The following is a 26,964-nucleotide window of genomic DNA, read 5'->3' as shown; positions in this document are numbered from 1 at the left end:
TCCGCCTCTTCTGTCACCTTTGACCCCAGGGGGACTCTTGGGGGCCCCGAAACCCCACCCCATGTCAGCCAACACACAGAAACAGTGGTGAGGCACCTGTGGGACTTTATTAGATTAACAGACCCCCGCTCCAGCCACAGGCTTGCACTGGCCAGCTGAGTGTGGCCTCAGACAACCCTGCCTGTTTCCTTGCCTCCCAGCCACCGCCTGGAGTTTCTCAGGGCCACAAATGTGTGCAGGGTAAGGGGTGCCCTGACACCTGGCTCTGCTGTGGGAGCTGAGAACAAAGACCCTGCCTACCCCATTCCTGCTGGCCCCTGGGGCTCCGTTCAGCACCCACCCTCCCAGTGGCCTCTGCGGGGGCTGAGGTGCAAAGCCTCCCCTCCCACTCTGAGCCAGACAGAAAATGCATCTCCCAAGTGTCTTGGGGGACAGGAAGGAGACCTGCCCCTCCCCAGCCAATGCCCACAGCAAGGGGTATCCTCGTGGGCGGAATGGCTGACCCCCATAAGATGTCCTGGTGCACAGAGGCCCTGCACGCAGCCCTGGCCCCACCCAGGAGCACTTCCTCAATGCACAGGGGCCGGAGAGGCGGGAGTGAGAGGGGTCCGCTGCCAGGCTCTGTGAGGTGTGGGTCACCGTGAACTCAGGATGGGGGGCGCTTGTGCCCCGACCCAGGCCCCTCTGCCTTCAGCCAGGACATCTTCTGCTGGTGCTGCTGGACAGCGTCCTGCACGCGGGCGTCCATCATGGCCTCAGTGAGGACCCCATCCTCAGAGGCATATGCCATGGCCTGCAAGGAGACAGGGAGCTGAGGGTGGCCGCCACAGGAAGCCCCTGCCCCAATGTACACCAGGGCCCAGAGAGGAGAGGGGCCAAACTAGGGGCACCAGCAGGGCCTCAGGGTGAAAGCCAGGCTTCCCGCACCACAGCAGAGTCCAGCATGTGTGTGGGCACCTGGAGTGGCCCCCGCAGTGCCCAGAGCCCTGCCTGCGTCCTCAGCACTGCTGTTTCTCAATGGACTGTCTAAAAATAGGAAGTCCAAGACCCAGCCCCACTGACTGCGACACAGGGCAGCTCCCGAGAGGCAGGGTGGGAAGCACAGACCCACTGCGAGTCTGAGCTGTGGCCAGGCAGCGCCCCTGGGTCACACTACACCTTGGATCCTCAGACCCTGATCCCCACAGGCCTCCAGGGCAGAGGCAGCCACTGCCCACATTGGGGCACATGGGTGGTGGCACTAAGGCCACCCTTGATCCCACCTCCTGTCCACCTGGGCATAGGGGTTGGCATCCAGCACGCAGAGGCCGGAGCAGCTGGGGCTGTGGCCCTTGGTGTGGCTTCAGGTCCAGCCCTTCTGCCATGGACTGGTCACTCTCCATCCCAGTGCCAGCAAAGGACATGGAGCCCCCAAGGGGAAGCACCCATGTCTGAGGGCCAGGGTGTGGGGATCCCACTGGGCCCCGTGCTCAGGAATTTACCAGGATGCCTGGAGGAAGCACAGGGCAAGGGACCCTTCCCAGACAGTTGAGTGGGCCCCTCACCCCGTCCTGGCTATGCTTGGATGCAAGGGCAGCAGCACACCATCCTCCCACACCGACACCATGACAGAACCTGCCAGGGCGATGACCACATGGTGCTTGTCCCCCGTAGCAGCGCCCAACCCTTGCCAAGAGCCACTGTGTGGTGCAGACACTGACCAGAGCTGGACCACCACTGCAGATTGGGGGCCCAGGAGAGCTCAACATCATTTTTCGTCTTGAGCCAACCCAAGAGAGGGCAAACAGGGGCAGGAATGCTCAGGGCCCACCCGAGTGGCTGCACTTCACCCAATGCCCAGTGGAGGACATCCCTGACGAGCTATGACTGAGTGACAGGCCGACATCCCTGACAAGCTGACTGAGTGACAGGCCGACATCCCTGACAGGCTATGACTGAGTGACAGGCCGACATCCCTGACAAGCTATAGCTGACTGACAGGCCAACATCCCTGATGAGCTATGAGTGACAGGCCGACAACCCTGACAAGCTCTGACAGGCTGACATCCCTGACGAGCTTTGTTGGGAAAGTCCTCAACAAAATGCCAGCAAAACTTAATTCAGCAGTATAGTAAGAGGATTATACACCCTGACCAAGCAGGATTTACTCCTGGAATGCAAGGATAGTTTAACATACAGAAGTCAATCCATGTTCAACATACGAAATGTTCAACATAGAAAAATCAGTATTAGTAGAGTGGAGGAAGGAAACCACATGACCCTCTCAACTGATGCAGGAAAAGCATTCAACACCCTTTTATGATAAAAACATTCAACAGGCCAGGCGTGGTGTTTCACGCCTGTAATCCCAGCACTTTGGGAGGCCAAGGTGGGCAGATCACTTGAGGTCAAGGAGTTCAAGACTGGCATGTCCAACATGGTGAAACTGTCTCTATTAAAAATATGAGTATTATCTGGGCATGGTGGTGCACGCCTGTAGTTCCAGCTACTCGGGAGGCTGAGGCAGGAGAATCACTTGAACCCAGGAGGCTGAGGCTGCAGTGAGCTGATGTCGAGTGACTGCACTCCAGCCTAGGCAACAAAATTGAGACTTCATCAAAAACAAAAAAAATTCAACAAAGGAGGAATTGAAGGAAACTCCCTGAACTCAACGAAGGCCATATATCAAGCCCACAACTAATATACTCAGTGGTGAAAACTACAAGCTTTTCCTCTGAAGTCGGGAACCAAGCAAGCATGCCTTTACCACTTCTATTTCACACACCACTGGGAGTTCTGGCCAGAGCAATTAGAAAAGAAAAGTCATCCAAACTGAAAAGGGAGAGTTAAAATCACCTGTTCTCAGATGACATAATCTTATATGTAGAAAATCCTGAAGTCCATATTAAATTAAAAAAAAAAACATGATATTAGCAAAGTTATGGGATACACAACAGAAAAAGAAGCTGCAATTCTATATATGAACAATGAAGAATCTGAAAGGGAAATTATGAAAGCATTTCTATTTACAATAGCATCCAAAAGAATAAAATACAGCCAGGTGTGGTGACTCATGCCCATAATCCCAGCACTTTGGGAGGCAAAGGCAGGTGGATCACCTGAGGTCGGGAGTTCAAGACCAGCCTGGCCAACATGGTGATATCCCATCTATACTAAAAATACAAAAAAAAAAAAGTTAGCTGGGTGAGGTGGTGAGTGCCTATAATCCAAGCTGCCCAGGAGGCTGAAGCAGGAGAATTGCTGGAACCCAGGAGGCAGAGGCTGCAGAGACCTGAGATCACGCTGCTGCGCTCCAGCTTGGGCAACAGAGCAAGACTCCATCCCCCCCCCAAAAAAGAATAAAATACTTGGAAATTCACTTAACCAAAAAAGTGAAGACTTCCACAAGGAAAACTGGCTGGGTGTGGTGGCTCATGCCTGTAATCCCAACACTTTGGGAGCCTGAGGCAGGAGAATCACCAGATGTCAGGAGTTCAAGACCAGCCTGGCCAACATGGTCAAGCCCTGTCTCTATTTAAAAAATGCAAAAAATAGCTGTGCATGGTGGCATGCACCTGTAATCCCAGTTACTTGGGAGGCTGAGTCAGGAGAATCACTTGAATTGGGGAGGCAGAGGTTGCAGTGAGTTGAGATCATGCTACTGCACTCTAGCCTAGACAACAGAGTGAGACTCCATCTCAAGAAGAATAAAAAAAAGAAAGAAAACCATCCGGGTGTGGTGGCTCACGCCTGTAATCCCAGCACTTTGGGAGGCCAAGGTGGGCAGATCAAGAGGTCGAGATCGAGACCATCCTGGCCATGGTGAAACCCCGTCTCTACTAAAAATACAAAAATTAGCCGGGTGTGGTGGCACGCGCCTGTGGTCCCAGCTACTCAGGAGGCTGAGGCAGAAGAATCACTTGAACCCAGGAGGCGGTGACTGCAGTGAGCCGAGATTGTACCACTGCACTCCAGCCTGGTGACAGAACAAGACTCCACCTCAAAAAAAGAAAATCACACAACATTGCTGAGACATCAAGTCAATATAGAGAGTGAATGCAATTCCTGCAAAAACACCAATTACTTTTTACGGAAATAGAAAAACCACTCCTAAAACTGACATGGAATCTCAAGGGATCCCCAATAGCCAAAAAAACAAAAACTTTATTTTTTTCAGGAGTCTCACTCTGTCACCCAGGCTGGAGTGTAGTGGCACAATCTCAGCTCACTGCAACCTCCACCTCCTGGGTTCCAGCGATTCTCGTGCCTCAGCCTCCCGAGTAGTTTCATCTACAGGACTGCACCACCACGCCTGGCTAATTTTGTATTTTTAGTAGAGATAGGGTTTCTCCATGTCAGTCAGGCTGGTCTCAAACTCCTGACCTCAGGTGATCTGCCCGCCTCGGCTTCACAAAGTGCTGACATTACAGGTGTGAGCAACTGGCCAATTCTTTCAATTTTTAGTAAAAACAGGCTTTCATCATGGTGGCCAGGCCGCTCCAGAACTCCTGGCCTCATGTGATCCACCCACTTTGACCTTCCAAACGTGAGCCACCCCACTCCATCTGTTTTGTTCTTTCAATGATTATTTGAGCCAGGGTCTTGCTCAGTCGCCCAGGCTGGAAGGCAGTACTCCCAGGCTCCAGCAACCCATTTCAGCTTTCCGAATAGCTGGGACCACAGCACGTGATACCATGCCTGGCTAATCTTTGTATTTTTTGTAGAGATGGGGTTTTGCATGTTGTCCAGGCCTGTCTCAAACTCCTGATCTCAAGCAATCCTCCTGCCTTGGCCTCCCAAAGTGCTGGAGTTATAGGTGTGAGCCACTGTGCCCCGTCAAATTATTATTTTATTCATTTTTTTTGAGACAGAGTCTCATTCTGTTGCCCAGGCTAGAATGTAGTGACACAATCTCGGCTCACTGCAACCTCCACCTCCCCAGGTTCCAGCAATTCTCCTGCCTCAGCCTCCCGAGCAGATGGGACTATAGGTGCCTGCCACCACACCCAGCTAATTTTTGTAGTAGAGATGGGGTTTCACCATGTTGGCCAGGCTGGTCTCAAACTCCTGGCCTCATCTGATCCTCTCGCCTTGGCGTCTCACTGTGCTGGGATTACAGGCATAAGCCACTGAGCCCAGCCCAAATTGTTACTATTTTTTAAGACATGGTCTCTCTTTGTTGCCCAGGCTCGAGTGCAGTGGCACAATCACAGCTCACTGCAGCCTCGACCTCCTGGACTCAAGTGATCCTCCCACCTCAGCCTCCCAAGCAGTTGGGATTACAGGCATAAACTACCAGATCCAGCTAATATTTTAATTTTTTGTAGAGATGGGTTCTCGCCTTGCTATACAGGCTGGTCCTGAACTCCTGGCTTCAAATAATCTGGCAGACTGGGCCTCCCCAAATACTGGGAATATAAGCGCCAGCCACAACATGCCTGGCCTCTGCTTTCTTAGCTGTGGAAACAGACCTGGTCCCAAGTGGGGATGGCCGAGAACAGAGACCTCGGCTGACTCAGATCTGGGCTCTTTGTCGCAGCGGCATAACCCAGCCTGTACTGACTAATACAGGTCCCCATATACCTGGGCTCCAATGTTCAAACCGAGGTAGCTGGCTGCTTCATTAATCTGACACACATTCCTTCAAAAGCACTATTCAATTTGGTGAGCAGGTTGTCACGCAGTCTCTGTGGACCCCCGAGGTGGCGATGACTGTGTGTGGCCATGGTGCCTTCCACCTCACAGACCTGGTTTTGCTTTTCCAGTGACCCCCAAAGACCAATGCTTTCTGGTTGGCCACACCCACACTCCCGTGGGTCCCAGCTCATCAGCCCTAGAGTGCCACGGAGCTACAGGAGGGGAACCTCCAAGGAAAAACTGGCTGGGGAACAATGAGAGGCCACTCCCACCCATGTGTCTGAGCCCATCAAGCAGGACCAAGCAGAGTCCTGCGTGACTGTCAGCCATAAACATGGCCCCACCCTCCCGAGGGCAGGAGCAGGTACACATTCCAATGGAGTGGCTCGACTAAGGTAGGGGCCATGTCACGTCTGTACACAGAAACCCCCTCAAGAGAAGCTCCCGTATGACACTTGTGCTGGGACAGACCTGGCACAAGCAAGCTTCTCCACAGCAACCAGGCTCCCATCCTGGTGGGCACACCCCAGTTGACTCACCTGCCAGGCCAACGCCAGCTGCGCGATCTCCCGGCCCGACATGCCCTCCGTCAGCCGAGCAACCTCTGAGCACTTCCTCCCGTAGTCAAACTGGGCCAGCTTCAGGCGCCTGGGGAGGGAGTTCCCATGTGGGCCCGCCATGGCAACAGCTACCACACCACCAGGTGGGGGATGGAAGACAGGCTGTAGGCCCAGGCCCATGCTGGACACCCCCTAGGAAGGGGCTTTCTTCCTGTGAAAGCCAAGCTCTGCCCCCTCCCCTGCAGGCCTGGTGGTGGAATGGGCAGGAAGGGGGAGGCTGCAGGGCCTGGAGGTGCCCCAGCCCTGCCCACACCTGTGCACTCCACACCCACAGGGCACGTGGCTGTTACGCTGGCAGCGGTGGAGCCCTGACTTCTACCGAAAGCGTCTGCCTGGGAGCCACAGAAGCTGGGTCACAGTGCCAGGGCTAGGAGCAGCCATGGGGGTGGGAGAGCACAGGGCAGGAGTGGCAAAGGGAAACTGAGGCCCGGACAGCTCGGCTCGCATGGAGCAGGCAGCAGAGTGGGCAGGAGGGGAGGCAGGGGCGAACCAGGCTCTTTGGAACAGAGTGGCTTTTGTCATCACTGGCGACAGCGGGATGTAGGTCAGGTGCACAGAAGGCCTCAGAAACCAGGGCCCTGGAGACACCAAGATGTAGAGCAGCCATTTCTCATCTGGAGAGTTCCTGATGTGGCTAGCACGGGCACCAGGGCCCCTCATCACCTGGAGGGCTCTGCCCATGGTGCCTGCTGCACTCACTGACAGCGACAGGGAGCCTGCTGGCCCCGAGACACACGTGCAGCTGGAGCCACACCGACCCCCCCCGCCCCCCCCAACAGGCCATGAGGCCCCAGGGCCGGGCATGGAGCTGGAAGGAGGCCAGGCTGGCCGCCAGCAGTGAACCACAAGAAGCCTCCCCCAAGTCCCCACTCAGGGGTCACAGAGCAACACTCTGCGTCACCTCCCCTCACTGCCAGGGCCTGGGGGTGGCCGGGGCACAGAATTTCCTTAAAACCCTCCGAACAGTGCATAGCTTTGGGAGGTCGAGGTGGGTGAATCACTTGAGGTCAGGAGTTTTGAGACCAGCCTAACCAATATGGTGAAACCCCGTTTCTGGCTGCGTGAGGTGGCTCACACCTTAATCCCAGCACTTTGGGAGGCTGAGGTGGGTGGATCACCTGAGGTCAGGAGTTCAAGACCAGCCTGGCCACCCATCTTTAAAAAAAAAAAAAATAATTAAAAATAAAAAGATACCCCGTTTCTACTAAAAATACAAACAAAAAAAGGGCCGGGAGCGGTGGCTCACGCCTGTAATCCCAGCACTCTGGGAGGCTGAGGTGGGTGGGTCACAAAGTCAAGAGACAGAAACCATCCTGGCCAATACAGTGAAACACCATCTCTGTTAAAAATGCAAAATCAGCTGGGTGTGGGATGAGGTGCCTGGAATTCCAGCTACTCGGGGCTGAGGCAAGAGGATTGTCTGAACCTGGGAGGCAGAGGTTGCAGTGAGCTGAGATCACACTCCTGCACTCCAGCCTGGGAGACACAGTGAGATTCCATTAAAAAAAAAAAAAAAAAAAAAAAATCCGTGTTTCTTCATAGAATAAAGATAGAAAAAAAAAAAAAGAGGAATGTGAAAGGTCTCTAAGTGATGGTGGACTCTGCCTCGAGAACCCGAGAAGACGCTACCAGGCTGTTTTCAGGTGAGGATGAGGAAAGGGGGGTGCGCCTCCCTGGATGTGCCTCTGGGACCCTTGAGGTTGACTTGGCCTGAGAGAGAAACCACAGGGAAGGGAGGCGATGCCCACCCTGGACACGGGGCCTGGTGGGTGCGTCTGGAGAGTTGGGCGGGGGGTGGCCCCTGAACAAGGGCCCCTGGACAAGGGGGGCTGGGAGGGGTGGGACACTTACTGCTTTCCTTCTGTGGCCGGCTTAAGAACATACTTGTCAAAATACATTCTCACCAGACGCTCCCGCTCCTCCTGCCGCGGCAGGTCGAAGCTGACTATCTCATCAATGCGGTCGTTGATGGCCCAGTCAAACTGCTCGGGTTGGTTGCTGGCCAGGACCAGCATGAACCTGTGGGACAGGGGCAGGGATGCTGGGGCTGCCGGCCCAGCTGCCCTGAGGGGGACCAGGGCTCCTCAGCCCCCTCAGGGAGACTTTGCAGGAGAATCTAAAGCGGCAACTTGCGAGCACAGGCAACACCAGAGGATGTGGGCACAGCCCTGGTCGCCCACCTGCCCCATGGCGCCCACACACCCCACGGCGCCCGCACACCCCACGGCGCCCAGCTACCCGCCCACCCACCCCAGAGCACCCAGCTGCCTGCCTGCCCTACAATGCGCACCTACACCATGATGCCCACTCACTCCACTGTACCCAGCTGCCCACCCACCCGCCCCATGGCACCCAGCTGCCTGCCCGCCCCAATGCCTACCTGCCCCCATGGTGCCCAGCTGTCTACCTGCCCCACAGTGTCCACCTACCCCACAGTGCCCACCTACCCCACGATGCCCACCCACCCGCCCACCTGGCTTCCTGGGGCTCTGTTCTAACCCTGTGTTTCACTTCCCCACTGACCCTGGCCCAGCCTGAGAGGCGGTGCTGAGAACACCACTCCCTCCTGCTGCCTCAGCCCCACTGTGCTCAAACCCAGAGTCTGTGTTGAGAATACGCCCACGTGAACCAGGAGCAGGACCCTGGGGGCCCAGGTCAGCGGAACAGGGGAGATGGGACCCAGCGGGGCCCAGCCTTCCTCTCTGGGAAGGACCCGAGTCAGGCTCCAGGGAGTGTCTCCTGGCAGCAGCTGGGCCAGCGAGCCCAAAATGCCTGCGAAGTCAGCCGCGGCCCACCACTGGGGCCTGATCCTCCGTGTGACGTGCGGCTGGCACTCAAGGGGCCCAGTAAACGAAGAAAACTCACAATCGGGATTTGGGAGGGACTAGGGAGCCTGGCCATAGGCAGCCACCCTACTGGTGACCTCTGGGCAGCAGCCAACAGAGGCTGCACAAAGATGGAGTGGGCCCCAAGCCTGGAGGGTGCACCCCTGCTCAGCATCCAGGTGCAGGGCCAAGGCCCCAGGCTCCGTCCCAACACACAGGACCTGCTCCCGCCCAGCTTCACATGGAAGAAAGCATGTCACCATCTCCTAGGGCACCACACCCTCCAAGGGAGACAGCAGGGCCTCAGACGGTGAGACCACCTCCCTTGCAGACACAGGACCACAGAAACCCAGGGGAGACAGACCTGCTGGCGGCGCACAGGTGTGAGGCCAGGACGGACCCTGGCTGACTTGGAGGCCTGTGTTCCTCAGTGACCCCTGTGCCAGCCCAAGCTAGGACCTTCCCAGGGGACATCCGAGGTGGGCCTGTGCCCTGCCCGGGGCCCAGGACCGGAGGCGCTCCCTCACTTGCTGCTGTGCTGGCCTGTGCGGTGCAAGAAGGCGTTCAGGGTGGCTCTGAGGTCCTCACTTATCTTCTCCTGCAGAGAGAAGGTTCCAGCCTCAGGCACCAGAAGCAAAGCCTTGTCAACAGCCACAGCAGAAAGTCCCACAGATCTCCACTACAGGGACGCAGCAACACTTTCATGGATCTACACTCAAAAGCTTGACCAGGGCCAGGCAAGGTGGCTCACCCATGTAACCCAGCACTTTGGGAGGCCGAGGAGGGCAGATCACCCAAGGCTGGGAGTTTGAGACCAGCCTGGCCAATATGGTGAAAACCTGTCTCAACCAAAAATACAAAAATTACCCAAGCGTGGTGGCACCTGTAATCCCAGCTACCTGGGAGGCTGAGGCATGAGAATCGCTTAAACCTGGGAGGTGGAGGTTGTAGTGAGCTGAGATTGTGCCACTGTACTCCAGTCTAGGCGGGAGTGAGACTCTGTCTCAAAAAAAAGCCTGACGGGGCGCCCAGCACTTCTGAAAGTCAAGGCAGGTTAATCTCTTTAGCTCAGAAGTTACAGCCCAGCCTGGGCAACATGGGGAAACTCCAACTCTACTAAAATTACAACAGAAATTAGCTGGGCGTGGTCTGGCGCCTTTGTAGTCCCAGCTGCTCTGAAGATTGAAGCAAAAGGATTGTTGAGATCGAGAGGTCGAGGCTATAGTGAGCTGTGATCGTGCCGCTGCACTCCAGCCTGGGCGACAGAGACCCTGTCTTAAAACAGTAACTTTATGGCTAGGCGTGGTGGATCACGCATGTAATCCCAACACTTTGTGAGGCTGAGGCGGGCGGATCATTTGAGGTCAGGAGTTCTTGACCAGCCTAACCAACACGGTGAAACACCATCTCCACTAAAAATACACAAAATTTAACTGAGTATGGTGGCAAATGCCTGTAATCCCAGCTACTCAGGGGGCTGAGGCAGGAGAATCAACTGAATCCAGAGACAGAAATTGCAGCGAGCCAAAATTATGCCACTGCAAGCCAGTTTAAAGGATAGAATGAGACTTCATCTCAAATAAAAATAGGCCGAGCATGGTGGCTCACACCTGTAATCTCAGCACTTTGCGAGGCTGAGGTGGGTAGATTACAAGGTCAAGAGATGGAGACCATCATGGCCAACATGGTGAAACCCCATCTCTACTAAAAATACAAAAATTAGCCAAGTGTGGTGGCAGGCGCCCATAATCCCAGCTACCCAGGAGGCTGAGGCAGGAGAATCACTTGAGCCTGGGAGGTGGAGGCTGCAGTGAGTCGAGATTGTGCCACTGCACTCCAGCCTGAAACAACAGAGTGAGACTCTGTCTCAGAAAACAAAACAAAACCTCAAAAGTCCAAACTTAGCTTTAAGGTGACCTAAAAAATACTGTTTTTTTCACATAAAACTCAGAGAAAAAGTACTTGAGTAGCAGGCTATGGCCTGGCCCAGGATGACGCCCACCCCACCACACCCCTGAGGCCAGACAGAGGCTTAGGGACACTCACAGTGGCTCGCTTCCGGAGAAAGGCGTCCGCTTCATCCACAAAGAGCAGGAGGCTGTGAACGAGAGGGAGGCCAGTGTGACGCCAGGAGCAGCCCAGAGGAGCAACCGGCCACATCAGCAGGTAGAGCGGGCAGGTCCCCACAGGTGCAGCCTGTGCCCCAGCAGGAGCCCTCACTCCTGGATCCGACAGAAGTCGACCCACCCGGCCTCTGGGCAGCTGGCCACACCCCGGCCTCAGAAGGCCGTGGGAAAGCAACCGCACACAGGCTGACAAACTCGGGCTGCACACTTCACCCAAAGAGCTGGTAGCCGCTCAGAGGCCACAACAGGGCAGGGTCTTCTAAAGTGAAAGGTCAAAGACCAGAGGGGAGGGTGTGAGCCATGAGGAACACGGTGCCAATAGGGAAAGCCGAGGCCGCAAGGGTGCCCAGCAGCGTCCTCCGTGGGGTCACCGTGGGACCTCGTGAAGAGCTCATGCCATGCTGTCTTCAGCTAACTTTCAGATGGTCCTACAAAAAAGGAGCCAGTACCCACACCACCCACACGTGTTCAAGGGAGGGGCGGCAGTGGAAAAGGGACCCTCCCCTGCAGCTATAAAGACCCTTCTCCCCTCCCCCCGGCCCACCTCCCTTCAGCCCTGAGCCAAGTATCCCACTGGCAGCCTCCACACGCTGCGGGCCTTGTGTCCACCAAGGTCCACACTCAGGGGACTTTCCCTTTGAGGGACCCTCCGCCGGGTCTCCTGTGTAGCCACAAGGACAGAGCTTCAGAAAGACCACAGGATCCCGGAAAGCCACCTGGATCGCGTTCCCAGAAAGCAGCCTGCTGGGCCATCGTGGAAGGCCCATGTGCGTGCTGTGGGGGCGTCTCACCCGCGCCGGCTGGTACTGGCCCAGTCGAAGACCTTGTGCATGGCGGTCACGCCTTCCCGCCCCATGGGAGCCACATCCCCGCCTGTCATGATGGCGTAGTCCATGCCTGAGTGCAGAGCGAGTTTCTGCACAGGAAGGGTGGGGGAGAGAGAACAGATGTTTCCTTCGCCTCTGCAAAGCCTGCACACTCCACCTGGAGTGTGAAGCCTCTGCCCGGCGTCCCTGCCCAGAAGCCACGCCCAGCCAGACAGGAGACGTCCCCTGCCGGAAGATGGGGGACGCTGCCCACACCAGCACCCTGAGCCTCCAGGGGGGTCCATTCCCAAGTGGCTGAGTCCCCGGCCCCTGCAGCCAGGCGCTCTCACCTTGGCAAACAGCGTCTTGCCGGTGCCTGGTGGCCCGCACATCAGGACATTCCTGTATAGACTCTGGTTTTTCCTGGTGTTCCTTGTTGCTATGGCAATGTCACGCACCCTCGCTTCCAGGCTGGGCTGCCGGGGAAGACAGGGGCTTGAGGGACACACTCTGCCCCCACGAAAGCCTCAGGGGCAGGGGCTTCGGGAATGCCCTGCAGTGAACCCTGCTCCCCGGAAAGTTACCCACCCAGCTCATGGCAGCCTCTTCCCAGCAGTCCATGCAGTCGCATCTCAAGAATCAAAAGCTTCTGGGTGCTACCACGAATGCCAGCAAGGGCCACACCCCAGCCCAGCTCCGGGGTCCCCTCCCTGAACCTCCCCACCCAGCACACCCCAGCCCAGCTCCAGGGTCCCCTCCCTGCGCTGCCACCCAGCACACTGACTTACACTGAGCACAACACCCTCCAGTGCATCCTGGGGACGACTGAGGAGCCGCCGGCTGACCTGCCAGCAAGGAAGGGGAAGCACCACTGGGTCACCTGCCGCAGCCACAGCACAGCCCCGACACATAAACTCACTTACACACAGAAATGGAGCTCCCCGAAGCACAGCCAGGACCGGCCAGGAGCTGGAACTCTGCCCACTGGCAGACCCGGCACCTGCTGTTGGGATTAGGGGCACTGCCCGGGTTCCTTATGGCTTTTACTTTCTTCACCACCCACTGAGTGACCTGGGGAGACCCCTCGCCACGTGCGGTGAGCAAGCACGTCAGGGAATGGTGAGCGACTCAGCTCCCCAGGGAAGCCACCATACACCGTGGCTGCAGCAGCTTCCCTGACAGACGGCGGCACACCCAAGTCATGGGATGTGCAAGGACCCCAAAGGGCACCCAGGCCCCATCCAGAGCCTGGAGCAGGGGAGACCCAGGCAGGCAGGGTTAGGGTCTCACAGATGCAGACCTCTGAGCTCCAGTGCTGGACACGAAAACCCACACATAAAGCAGCACGCAGGGGCCCATTATAAGAGAATGGGAAGGAACAGCATGGTGTGCACAACTGTGCTCATGGGCAGAAGGGACTCAGCCAGGAACCGCACTGGGGGGACGGCCAGGCCCGTGCCACTACCTGGATGGGGTGCCGCAGCGCCTCCAGCACCGTGACGCGGGACGTCTCCCTCACCAGGGACGGCTTCCCCAGCCGAGCCTCGATGTAGCGGCCGGTGACGGCTGTGGCATTCTTGGCCGAGTAGACCCCGACAGCTAGCAGCGTCAGCCCAGCCACCTGCAGCAGAGACACTGCACTGACGTGCCTGCCCCAACCCTCCCGCCCTCGTTCCTTCCTGAGCGGGAGACGCTTGGAGCTGCCCTCACCCTCTCCGCCATTGGGAGAGGCACAGTTATAGGAACCGAATTCCCGGCCCCAAATCCCACAGCCACTCAGTTACAGGAGGCAGGCTAGGCCGTCACAGCGCCCTCACTCAGGGCGATTTTCTCTGCAACTGGCAGCACAAATCCTCCTTAGCCCCAGCTGCCGAGCAGGGCCCCGGGCAGACCCAGCTAGATCTGTCACAGGGGTACACCCTCTGCTACTTTCTTGGCCGCTAAAAATGGCACTTTCTTCCTGAAAAACAAGGCTAACCTGAAATCTCCAACTTGTTTTAAAAATCGATTAGGCCAGCCTGGCGAGGTGGCTCACGTCTATAATCCCAACACTTGGGGAGGCCGGGGCGGGCGGATCACCTGAGGTCGAGAGTTTAAGACTGGCCTAACTAACGCGGAAAAACCCCGTTTCTACTAAAAATACAAAAATTGGCCAGCCATGGTGGCACATACCCGTAATCCTAGCACTCTGTGAGGCAGGTGGATCATCCAAGGTCGGGAGTTCGAGACCATCCTGGCCAAAGTGGCGAAAGAAAACCCGTCTCCATCAAAAACAGAAAAATCAGCCAGGCATGGCGACATATAATTCCAGCTACTCAGGATGCTGAGGCAGGAGAATTGCTTGAACCCAGGAGGCGGAGTTTGCAGTGAGCTGAGATGGCACCACTGCACTCCAGCATGAGTGACAGAGCAACACCCTGTCTCCAACAACAAAGAAAAGTCACCGGTGCACTAAGCAGCTCCCTCATGTCCTCATGTAACAACCTCTACCAACACGGGCAGCAACGCCACCTGTGACATTCACCATCATGCTGATGCTCATGGTCACGCTGACAGGGCCACGCTGACACCCATCCCACACTGACACTGTCACGCTGACACTCATCACGCTGACACTGTCACACTAACACTGCCGTGACACTGACAGTGCCATGCTGACAGGGTCACGCTGACTCTGTCACACTGACACTCACCGTCAGTGACACTCACCATGATACATCACACTGACACTCACTGCCACACTGAAACTGTCACACTAACACTCACCATCACCCTGACACTCGCCATCACGCAGACACTGCCACACTGATACCACTACTTGTCACACTGACACAGTTACCAGCAAGCACTGCACTCACAGCGATGGGCACCGGCAGCATGGCAGAGCAAGTGCCCACACGTGCCAGGCACCTACTGTGTGCTGGGCAGTGGGGGACAGAGGGCGCAGCCATGGGCGACGTGGTTTGCCACCACAGCAGGCCGGAGCCCTCGCACAGAACACAGTGAGTCTTTAAATGTGAAAGGAATCTGCCAACTTGGAACTCTCAGGTTTTATGAAAAATACAGAAGGTTTTTGCAAAAGAGTCAGGATGGCCTTTTTTTTTTTGTCCCAAGACAAACCCTCCCTCTCTCCCCAGGCTGGAATGCAGTGGCGCAATCTTGGCTCAATGCAGCCTCTGACTCCCGGGTTTAAGCGATTCTCCTGCCTCACCCTTCCAAGTACCTGGGACTACAGGCCTGCACCACCGTGCCTGCCTCATTTTTTATATTTTTTTAGTAGAGATGGGCTTTCACTGTGTTAGCCAGGATGGTCTCCATCTCCAGACCTTGTGATCTGCCCACCTTGGCCTCCCAAAGTGCTGGGATTACAGGCATGAGCCACCACACCCAGTCATTTTTTTCTGGAGACAAAGTCTCTCTCTGTTGCCCAGGATGGAGGGTAATGGTACAATCTTGGCTCACCACAGCCACAACCTCCTGGGCTTCAGTGATCCTCCTACCTCAGCCTCTGGAGTAGCGGGACCACAGGCGCCACCACCACATGAGCTAATGTGTTATCTTTATAGCGATGGGGTCTCACTAAGGACCCAGGCTGGCAACTGTGTTTTCTTCTCCCAGCTCAAAGAGGGAGGAGCAGCCATGACCAGCAGGTCCAAGGTAGGCTTGCTCCATGCTGGGAGAGAGCCAGGGCCTGTGCAGAGCCGGCAGGGACAAGACCGGCTCCAGGAGGCCTCAAAGGCTGCCCCACCTCCACAGGCCAGCCCTGCCCAGGACACGCGTGTTTACCGTGGCTGTCACTTTGTCCCAGTCTGTCACAAAGGCACGGAATCCTTCCCCAAACAAGGTGCCAGCCGTCCTACAGGGGAAAGTAGCCATGTGAGGGACACGAAGACCTGTGCCATGTGGCAAGAGCAGGTTGAGGGCGAGGCCCTGACAAATCGGCCTGGCCCTGCCAGGGTAGACGGGCAGTGTCCCCAGCAGGGAGCCAGCCTATAGCGGCCAGGCCCGGGGGAGCTGGAAAGCACCTGGGGACCAGCAACGCACACCTGCGGGGGTGTCTGCGGCCGGCCTGGGCCTGGGCAGCGCTCACCTGATGGACTCCACGACGGTCTGGCGGTGCTCAGCCGCCTTCAGGCGGATCTGCTCGCGGATGATGTCTGCATTCTCCCGCTCAGCCTTGGCGCGCGCCTGGGCCTCAGCCTCCACTCGCAGCATCTCATGCTTGTGCCGTAGCTCCATCTCCCTCTCCACAGTGGCTGCCCCAGAAAGAGGCAGAAAAAAAGCTCAGTGCCACACAGTGCAGCACGTCGGCCCACACAGTGGACAGGCCCACACCAGAGAGGCCCACCCCGCCAACGGGCCCACACCACGGACAGGCCCACTCCACAGACAGACACACACAGGCCTCTGTAGGGACAGCACCCTAGGTCGGCCCTGCCCATGGACAAGGGCCCCTGAAATCCAACCCAAAGTCCCAGGCACCTTCTCAGGACGATGCGTTTAAAGCAACAAAGTGGAAGGTGAAGTCAACAAGGAAGCCCCTCTTACACAGAAACACAGTGGTCAGGGAAGCCCCTCTTACACGGAAACGGTGGTCAGGGAAGCCCCTCTTACACAGAAACAGTGGTCAGAGAAGCCCCTCTTACACGGAAACAGTGGTCAGGGAAGCCCCTCTTACATGGAAACACGGTGGTCAGAACTCCACAGGTACGCAAGATGTGCTATGGGTCATGACATATTAAACATGCCACCAGCCCACCCCTGCCTAGTGAAAAGTGGTAACAAATGTCTGCTTGGGGCCCTCACCAACAAATGCTGCGTGTCACCAAACACCTGTGATGCCCACCGAGACCAGGACTGAGAAGACCATGTTCCAGGCCGGGCGGGTGGCCCACGCCTGTAATCCCAGCACTCTAGGAGGCCAAAGCAGGCAGATCACAAGGTCAGGAGTTCGAGACCAGCCCTGGCCAACACGGTGGAACCCCATCTCTACTTAAAATGCAAAATAATTAGCCGGGTGTGGTGGCGGCACCTGTAATCCCAGCTACTCGGGAGGCTGAGGCTGGAGAATCACTTAAACCCAGAAGGCAGAGATTTCAGTAAGCCAAAATTGTGCCACTGCACTCCAGCCTGGGCGACAGAGACCCCATCTCAAAAAAAAACCCCACAAAAAACAAAAAGACCCACGATCTTCTCATCAAATGAAGCAGCTCCCGTACTCCCCACACAGACCCTGGTATCCAATCGCAGAAAGACGTGTCTTCCGGGAGGAAGCTCCACCCTATGGAGGCTAGATGCCCTGCCCACGGCATCTGTAGCTACGAGGGGCCAGGCGCAGAACTCAGGCTCATGGGACACACTGGGTGAGCGTCTGCCGGGCGCTAAAGTCCACACCGCAGCCGCCTCTGCCCCAGCCAGGAAAGCGAACAGCCTACCTCGCCGCATGGCCTCCTGCTTCTGCACAGACTCCTCCTGCTTCCGTAAATTCTCCTCATTGAGAAGTTGCTGAGAAGCAGCAGCAGAAAAAGAGAAAAGCCTTTAAAACCACAGAAATGCTCAACACCAATCCAGAGATTGTGGCCACCCCAGGACCTGAGGCCTCCAAGCGTCCCAGGCACCTGGGGGCCTGCAGACGCCACACCTTGACAGACACAGGTGACATCAGCCACGATGGCAGATGCTATGGGGCTGGCTTCAGGGGTCCAAACTCCCCAGTGACAGAAACAGTGTCCACTGCGGTTTCACTGACAGGGGCCACTGTGGGGCAGGTGCCCAACACCACTGCCCTATTCAGACTGTGCTGAAGGAAGCCTCTGTCTTCTGCCAGTTACGTTTTAAACCCACAACCCCCCAGCAGGCAACACGTGAACCCTGCCCATGAGCTGAGGACTGAAGGTGAGCAACCCCACCAAGCTGGGAGCAGGTGTCACCAAAGCTTTCGCATGGGCCAGGGACCCACCCTCCACCACTCACCAGCCACCCCAAGTACAACCTCCCCTGCTCCCAGCCTTGCCCCTGGAGGGAGGCAGGGAGGCAAGGTGGGCCTAGAGAGCCTCTGCTGTGGAGGCCATGTAGGTGTGTGCAGGGGGCAAGGAAGGGGGGACATGCATGACTGTGTGTGTGTGGGTGTGTGTGTGTGCGTGCCCATGCGTTTAGGGGTATGTGTGTACACGCCCGTGTGTGTGCATGCCCACGTGTGAAGGGATGTGTGTGGGGGTGTGTGTGAAGGCTGTGTGTGTGCCCCTGTGCGGGGCGCTGTGAGTGCCTGTGTGTGGGTGCCTGCGTGTCCCCATGTACCTGTGCACACACATCTCCACACCTGTGCCTGTACACGTGTGCCGCTGCATGTCTGTCCGAGTAAAGTCTCCCCCACACCAACACCCATCATCAGCCACCCCAGTTCTTGCCCCATGGTCTCTGACCCACTGATGGGTCCTGGAAAGCCACCTACATTCTCAGGGACGCAGGCCCCTTGCAGGGGAAGCTGAGCTCACCTGCTGCTTCAGCTGGTCCTCATAGCGCTGCCGGGCCAGCTTGTCCTGATACTGGGCCCTCTGGGAGAGAAGAGTGCGGCAGGGACACATCTCAGCCGGGAGTGGCAGTCAGGGCCAACTGGGCCGGGTGCCGGGGCCTCCAACGCGCCATCAGCCTCCCACAAACGCGCGGAGGCATGCAGACCTCCGGTCCAGCTCAGCAGGGAGGGACCTCCCAGGCCTCAGGTGTTCCCGTGCAAGGCTGTTCCAGGGCAGCTCTAATGGCTGCCTCCAGTGAGCGGTTGGTCAGGAATTCAGAGCCCCGGGCCCACCCAGCTCCCAGTCCTGCCCCATCTCCGGAGTCAGGCGGCCTCCCTTACGGCCTGGTGCTGCCGCGTCTCTTCGCTCAGGGTCTTCCTCCTCTCCTCGGCCTGCAGCCGGATCTGCTCGCTCTTGAGCTGCTCCACAGCGGCCTCATACTCCTGCAGAGAACAGCGCTTACCGCCTGGCACGTGCTCGAGGCTCTCGCTGCCTGACAGCCCCTCCAGTGTCTGCACCAGCTCCAGCCCGGCAGAGACTCCCTGCCCAGACTACTGAGTGCAGCGGGCTCGGGGCTTCCAGCTGTATCTGCACCAGGCACAGGCCCTGGAGGAATCCAGACCCACGGTTGAAGAAGCACCAGCAGAAGCCTGCAAAGGCCCCTGGGATTGAGACCAGCCACCCCTGAACCCCAAGGCTGTTTCTGGGCAGCTCGGTTCAGGTGCTCCACTTCTGGACTGCGCGGAGTGCACAACTCGTGCCTGTTCTAAGAATCCTGCTGAGTGTCCCGGGCGCAACGGCTCTCACTATAATCCCAGCACTTTGGGAGGCTGAGGCAGGTGGATCACCTGAGGTCAGGAGTTCCAGACCAGCCTGGACAACACAGTGAAACCCCGTCTCTGCCAAAAATACAAAAATTAGCGAGATGTGGTGGCGGGCTCCTGTGCTCCCAGCTGCTCAGAAGGCTGAGGCAGGAGGTTGAACCCACGAGGTAGAGATTGCAGTAAGCCAAGATTAGGCCACTGCACACCATCATAGGGAACAGAGTGGCACTCAGTCTCAAAAAAAATAAAATGAACCTCTTGAACCCGGGAGGCAGAGGTTGCGGTGAGCCAAGATCCCACCATGGCACTCCAGCCTGGGCAACAGAGCGAGACTCCACTTCAAAATAAATACAATAGAAAACAATAAAACAAAACAAAACAATCCTCCTGAGTACAAAGAAATGAGATGAGAATGTCAGGAAGACCCCTGTCCTTAGGGCGACGGACACCTCAGCAACACCAGCCCCTCTTCGGGCAGCGTCTCTGACCTCCAGTTTCCTTCTATGAAATGAGCTGCCAAAGCTCAGCCCTGGGCCCCAGTGCTGCCCATGCACATGACCCTGGCCCTGCCCAGCAGCACGAGCCCCCACCAACCTCCACACCCAAACCTCAGGTGCGCCCCCAGCCTCCCACCCACGCCAGCTCCACTCACCTTGAGTTTGGATTGTTGCTCCAGCTGCAGCGTCTGCTCCTGCATCTGTGCCAGCTGCAGGGCGTCCTTGGCATGGCCTGCGGGCGCAGGGGCAGAGAGAGCAAGTGTTAGAATACATGGGTGCTGCCGGGCAAGCATGCACACGGCCACACCTCAAACCCCCCGCCCTGCCTCACCCATCCTCCCTCCTAGTCAGACCTTGCGTGATGCCCCGTCCCCAGCAGGCAGCCTGATGCACTCTCGGGCTTTACAGACCCCCAGAGATGGTCCTGGAGAGCCACATCAGGAAGGCACCCCACATGGCCGGGAGGAGGCTATTACCCAGTTCAGCAAAGAGTCAGGCAATGGTTGAAGTGTCCTGTTTCATGTTACACATATTTTTCCTAAGCTTCCAACAACTATTGTCATTGATCTGCTATCAAGCACGTGCCAGCAAGACATAGAATGAGTCAGAATCAGATCCCAGCTCAGGGTGACGAGAGCAAGCAAACCACAACATCCCACAGCTACGTTTTGTTTCTAGTGGGGAAAAGACACAGGTCGGCCTTCTCTGAGCCGGTGTGGCCTGAGCAGCAGGTCTGGAACTTTCCCAAGATGACACAGTCTTCCCATCACAAAATTCTACCATAAAAATCTTCTGGGCTGGGCATGATGGCTCAGGTCTGTAACCCCAGCACTTTGGGAGGCCGAGGCAGGTGGATCACGAAGTCAGGAGTTCGAGACCAGCCTGGCCATTACGGTGAAACCCCGTCTCAACTAAAAAAATACAAAAATTGGCCGGCACGGTGGCTCACACCTGTAATCCAAGCACTTTGGAGGCCAAGGTGGGTGGATCACCTGAGGTGGGGAGTTCAAGACCAGCCTGACCAACATGGTGAAACCCCATCTTTAGGAAGAAAAAAAAACCAAACAAACAAAAAACCAGGCCGGGTGCGGTGGCTCACACCTGTAATCCCAGTACTTTGGGAGGCCGAGGCGGGTGGATCACGAGGTCAAGAGATCGAGACCATCCTGGTCAACATCGTGAAACCCCGTCTCTACTAAAAATACAAAAAATTAGCTGGGCACAGTGGTGCGTGCCTATAGTCCCAGCTACTCAGGAGGCTGAGGCAGGAGAATTGCCTGAACCCAGGAGGCGGAGGTTGCGTTGAGCTGAGATCGCGCCATTGCACTCCAGCCTAGGTAACAAGAGTGAAACTCCACCTCAAAAAAAAAAAAAAAAAAACGCAGACAGGCATGGTGGTCTGTGCCTGTAATCCCTACTTAGGAGGCTGGGGCAGGAGAATCGCTTGAACCCAGGAGGCAGAGGTTACAGTGAGCCGAGATCATGCCACTGTACTCCAGCCTAGGCAACACAGCAAGACTCTATCTCAAAAAACAAAAACAAAAAACCTTCTGTCCAGCGTGGTGGCTCACTCCTGTGATCCCAGCACTTTGGGAGGCTGAAGCGGGTAGATCACTGGAGGTGAAACTCCAACTCTACTAAAAATACAAAACCTAGCTGGATGTGGTGACACACACCCGTAATTCCAGCTTCTCTGAGGCTGAGGTCGGAGTATTACTCAAACCCCAGAGGGGCAGAGGTTGCAGTGAAGCCAGATCAGCACTGCCCTCCAGCCTGACAGAGTGAGACCAAGAACACAGAAAGGCACGTGAAGAGCGCAGGGACGCCCCAGTTGGGTTGGTGCTTCCTTCCCGTCTCCACCTCCCACAGTCCGTCTTACTTTTTCAGCCTTCAGAGTAAACTGCAGCAAAACACATCATTAACTAGAGCTCAACATTTGTTCACAGCTCAGGTTCGTTTCTGGAGGTAACTGATGCAGGCGTGAAGCACCGCCGTGAGCACTCTGCATTCAGACAGGGGTGGCAAAGCTTTGGCATCTGGGGTGGGTCAGCCCAGCACGAACTGGGCTGACATGGGCATCAGCATCAGATTTCGGGAAGGCCCTTGGGAGGCAACCACCTGGGGCCTGTGACCTGAGCACAGGCGACACAGGGACCTGCCTCCCAGGGTAGATGGTGTCAAGACAACGGGTTTGGCTGGTGAGTGCAGGAAGCCAAGGGCTGGAGCGACCCCAGGCCCTCAACTGCTCTCTCTGACCCGGAGGGTGACGAGGGTGCGACAGCCCCCTGGGGTCTTGACCCTGAGCAGGGCACAGGGACGTGGACATCACGGTGCGGAGCTCTGCCTCTTTCCTCTCTTTGGCTGGATTAAGATGAGGCTACTCCTTCTCTAAAAATGGCTGACAGTTCCCACCCCCACTGCCTCTGGGGAGGATGAGGAGAAAGAGCAGGTCTGGGGCCATATGGCCTCTCGATTATGACGAGAACAATCAGTCACCACCTTGGAGCTACCCTGTGCCAGGTACGTGTGTCCCAGCGTATGAATTAAGCACCAACTGGGCATAAGGGCCTCCTCCAAGCACCCCTCTCTGTGGAGTGCAGGGTGAGCGCTGGTGCTCACAGGCAGTTCTGGGCCAACGTGCTGCTCTGACTTCCAAGGACAGGCCAGAGAGAGGGTCGGGGAAGACCATGGGAATGAGGCAGTGTGGGGCTGGCCTCAAGGGCCAGTTGAGGCAGCCAGTCCAGGTGGAGGAGCCGCCCATTCGCCTGGAGCGCAGCAAGGCAAAAGCAACAGGCCCTGGCCAGATCTCAGCGACCCTGCTGCCAGGAATGGGGCCCGGAGGAAGCCAGCAGCATCCACAGGGGACAGGCTTGCAGAGGGGCTACTAGGCAGACAGGCAGAGCAGGGAGCACCCCGGGAAAAAGAGGTCCAGGATGGAGAGGGGGAGGCAAACTATGGAGAAGCCTCTCACCAGCCAGCGTGAGGCCAGGAGGAAAAGAATAAAAATGAAAGCACTGACTCCTAGAAGGTTCCACAGGAAACAGAAACTGGCGGAGGCTCCCCACGGTGCACCTGGAGACCCTGTCACAGGCCCCGCTCCATCATAGAAAGGGCAGGCCAAGGCCCTGGGAACCTGGGCAGAGGAGTTGGCAGGTCAGGAGCTCTGGGGCAGCCAGGACTGGACCAACTCAGACGCACAGGTCCGCACGATGGGAAGGCCCTCGGTTGCTGACACAGGCCTGTGACACTGCAGGGGCCGGGGCTGATAACCAAGCTTCAGCTTCTGAATGTGGGAGAAGTTTCAATCTCTAGGTGATGTTAGCAGGTGAAAAGCCCCAGAACTAGGACAGAAAGGAACCCTCCAAATAAGGTGGCAACAAGAAAGTCAGTCACCAAACTCCGCTGTCCTCCAAGGTGCCCTGAGGTACAGCCACTGACTCTCTTCCTCACCTGATCATTACAATTACTGGAGCATGGCCAGGAGCAGTGGCTCTCGCAGGTAATACCAGCACTTTGGGAAGCCAAGGCGGACGAATCACCTGAGACCGGGAGTTTGAGGCCAGCCTGGCCAACATGGTGAAACCCTGTCTCTACTAAAAACAAAAATTAGCTGGGCATGGTGGCGGGCGCCTGTAGTTCCAGCTACTCTGGAGACTGAGGCAGGAGAATTGCTTGAACCCAGGAGGCAGAGGTTACAGTGAGCGGAGATAGCGCCACTGCACTCCAGCCTGGGCAGAACAAGTCTGTAGTCCCCTCTACTCAGGAGGCTGAGGCAGTTGGAGGACTTCTAGCCAACGAGGTCAAGACCAGCCTGGGCAACAAAGCAAGACCCCCATCTCCTAAAAACAGAACACGCAGGGGCAGTGGCGCCCAGCTATGGGGACTGATGGTGACCTGGGCCTGGGCCCAAACCTGAATGTCCCTCTGGGGTTTTGAAACCCAGCCGGGCCCAGAGACCTCTGCTCAGGATGTTCCCATAGCCCCCAGGGAAGGGCAGGGAACGGATCCACAAGTGTCAACCCTCCAGGTCTTCCCCTCCATAAACAGGAAAACTCTGCTTCTATCTGCTTTACCCAAAGTGCTTCCCACCATGTATTCCCTGAAGGATCTTTTTGAAAAGGAACCCCCGCATTCTTTCAATCAATACTTATTCAACACCTTCCACGTTCGATGCTCCTAGGCGTTTAAACCACATTGTGATTAAAGCCACAGGAGAAAGGAAGGCTGGGGAAGAGCCCCGAGCTCTGGGAATGTGGTCAGTGCTCACACCTGAGAGCCTTGCAAACGCTAAGGTCTTCCAATAAGTGCAAACCTGCTACACTCTAGTTAGAACCAAACAATTATTTTTTTTTTTTTGAGACGGAGTTTCGCTCTTACTACCCAGGCTGGAGTGCAATGGCGCGATCTCGGCTCACTGCAACCTCCGCCTCCTGGGTTCAAGCAATTCTGCCTCAGCCTCCCGAGTAGCTGGGACTACCATGCCCATCTAAATTTTGTATTATTAGAAGAGACGGGGTTTCACCACGTTGACCAGGATGTTCTCGATCTCTTGACCTAGTGAGCCACTCGCCGCGGCCTCCCAAAGTGCTGGGATTATAGGCGTGAGCCACGGTGCCCAGCCCCAAATAATTTTTTTTTTATGTTGCCCAAGGCTGGAGTGCAATGACGTGATCTCAGCTCACCGCAACCTCCGCCTTCGAAATTCAACCGATTCTCCTGCCTCAGTCTCCAGAGTAGCTGGGATTACAGGCATGAGCCACCATGCCCGATTAATTTTCTATTTTTAGTAGAAACGGGGTTTCACCATGTTGGTCAGGCTGGTCTCGAACTCCTGAGCTCAGGTGATCCGCCCGCCTCGGCCTCCCAAAGTTCTAGGACTACAGGCGTGAGCCACCGCGCCCGGCCAAGAACAAAATAACTCTCAAATATGCTTCCCTTGTTATGTGGAAATGGCTAGCAACCAGCAAGCAAACCCAACTACCGGTCCGGCCACGCCTTGGCATGTGCCGTGGGGTGGCAGCAAGAGCAGAAGGATGCCACGCGCTCGACGCTAACTGAAGACCAGGGCCGGCCCCAGCCCGGACACCGGTAACCTCTGAGCGCCACCTCCGCACCGTTTTCCGCACCTGACGCGCTCGTGACGGCCGGAGAGGCGCAAAAGGGTGACGGAAAGAGTCCGATCCTCCCGGCACGCGAGACGGCTCCGGCCGGGTGGGCTCCGGGGGCGCAGTCCCGCCTGGGAAACGGCAGCCGGCAGCCGACAGCCGCGAGGCGCAGCAAGGGCCCGATGTCCGGGGATGCCGGGCAGGCGCCGGGGCTCTGCGGAGGGGCTCCCGCTTCCCCCGCCCGGCCCGCGCCCCCGCTTCCCCGCACTCACGCGAGTGCTCCAGCTCGCGGGCTGCCTTGGCGGCGCGCTCCAGGCCGGTGGGGTCGAAGTTGCTCCATTTGTCCTTGGGCGCCTGCCGGTCTCCCGAGCCGCGGTCCCCGCCGCCCTCAGCCCCGGGCTGCGCGGGCGGCAAGGGCAGCAGCGGCCCCGCGCCTTCGCCCTTGGGGCCCTTGTTGATGCCAAAGAGCCACGACATGACCCCCGCCGCCGGGACCGCAACGCCAGTGTGACTCGCGCGCGGCGGGGAGCAGCTTCCACGTGCCGGGAGCCGGCGGCCGGGACTCAGCGGACGCCGCACACACCCCTTCCTCCCGGCGCCGGAAGCGCTTAAGGGACACGCGAAGCGCGGCGCTCGGATTGGCCACGAGGACCGTGACCCCAGGACTGCCCGAGCGTGCTCAGGCGCGGGAGTTGGGGGGGCGGCAGCCGGAGGCCGGGGGGAACCGGGGGCCGGGAGCCGGCCGGGGGAGGGGGAAAGCGAGGTGAAGCGTCTGGCTACGGGAGCTAGGCCGGGACAAAATTCCCGAGGACGTGCGCGAACCAGGGGCAACGTCAGTTCCGCTGCGCAACGGCGCCGGGGTTGTTGGCTGCGCCGCACAGTTCCGGCCTTGGCGGCTACTGGAGGCGAATGTCCAGGCGGCACCACGGTTCTTGACGCTTGCGGCGGGGCGCCCCGCGGTGAGTCCCCGATGCAGGAAAGAGCCGCGGGAGCCTCACCCGAGACGGTCTCGGCGCCGGGAGCTCACGGGAGGCGCCCGAGGAGGAGCTGGGACGCGCGCGCCTCCTCCCCTCCCCGGTGGCTCCGCAGCTCGCGGGGCGCGGCCGGCGAGCTCCTCTTGCGGTGCGGGGACGGGGCGCCCGAGCTGCGCCGCCCCGGAGCCCACGGTCCGCGCGCTCCCAGCTCCCGGCTCTCTCCTCAATGGAACTGGTTGACTTCGCAGAATTACGTGGAGTCACTTTTCCCACTGGATTGGAAACTATTTTAAGCCTGAATAATGTTGGATACAATGAGTTCTAAATTTCCTTTCAAAGAATCAGTTTGTCAGTACGTTCAGTTCTTTGTCCTCCATTTTAAACTTTAATTTCCTCATGGTTTCAATACACAGCCTCTTCCACCAGTTCTACGTAGTTCACATCTGTTCCCAGGTCCCCTGCTCCTTCCTGACTCATCCTGATCACCTGCTTTGACCTGAGTCACCTTTAGTTACCTGTTCCACATCCATTTTTCCCACCAAACCACTTCAGTCACAGCACTTTGAGAGGCTGAGGCGGATGGATCACCTGAGGTCGGGAGTTCTAGACCAGCCTGACCGACATGGAGAAACTGCGTCTCTACTAAAAATATAAAAAAATTAGCCTAGGGCCGGGCACGGTGGCTCACGCCTGTAATCCCAGCACTTTGGGAGGCCGAGGCGGGTGGATCACGAGGTCAAGAGATCGAGACCATCCTGGTCAACATGGTGAAACCCCGTCTCTACTAAAAATACAAAAAATTAGCTGGGCATGGTGGCACGTGCCTGTAACCCCAGCTACTCAGGAGGCTGAGGCAGGAGAATTGCCTGAACCCAGGAGGCGGAGGCCAGGGTTGCGGTGAGCCGAGATCGAGCCATTGCACTCCAGCCTGGGCAACAGAGCAAGACTCTCAAATAAAAAAAAAAATTACATTCGAGTGCTGCTTCTTTTGCGGCACCTAAAATTCACATATAACAATAAAAATAGGAAAAAAAAATCAAAATCCTAGAGTAATTCTGT

At 57.1% G+C, this 26,964-nt stretch overlaps 1 protein-coding gene across 2 annotated transcripts; it reads right to left on the bottom strand.

Moving 5' to 3' along the window:
- Positions 1-88: 88 nt before the first annotated feature.
- On the bottom strand, positions 89-25,514 carry ATAD3A (ATPase family AAA domain containing 3A). Of its 2 annotated transcripts, none has more exons than XM_035307324.3 (16): positions 24,953-25,514; positions 19,982-20,058; positions 18,847-18,948; positions 18,488-18,547; positions 17,429-17,498; positions 16,084-16,249; positions 15,780-15,849; positions 13,459-13,614; positions 12,782-12,838; positions 12,344-12,469; positions 11,979-12,103; positions 11,108-11,159; positions 9,589-9,659; positions 8,088-8,255; positions 6,156-6,264; positions 89-793 (listed from the first exon to the last, which is right to left on the bottom strand). In XM_035307324.3, exons 2-16 carry the CDS (start codon positions 20,024-20,026, stop codon positions 647-649), a joined length of 1,524 nt encoding a protein of 507 aa, XP_035163215.3. In that variant the 5' UTR covers positions 20,027-20,058; positions 24,953-25,514; the 3' UTR covers positions 89-646. The 2 variants fall into 2 exon arrangements, with proteins under 2 accessions (XP_035163215.3, XP_035163214.3); XM_035307323.3 differs by having other exon boundaries at positions 25,204-25,514.
- Between the last annotated feature and the right edge of the window lie 1,450 nt (positions 25,515-26,964).

This window comes from Callithrix jacchus, chromosome 7 (genome assembly GCF_049354715.1).
Source record: "Callithrix jacchus isolate 240 chromosome 7, calJac240_pri, whole genome shotgun sequence".
Classification (NCBI taxonomy): Eukaryota; Metazoa; Chordata; class Mammalia; order Primates; family Cebidae; genus Callithrix; species Callithrix jacchus.
Note: the sequence above shows the minus strand (reverse complement) of the source record. Positions and strands in the feature narration are given on the sequence as shown.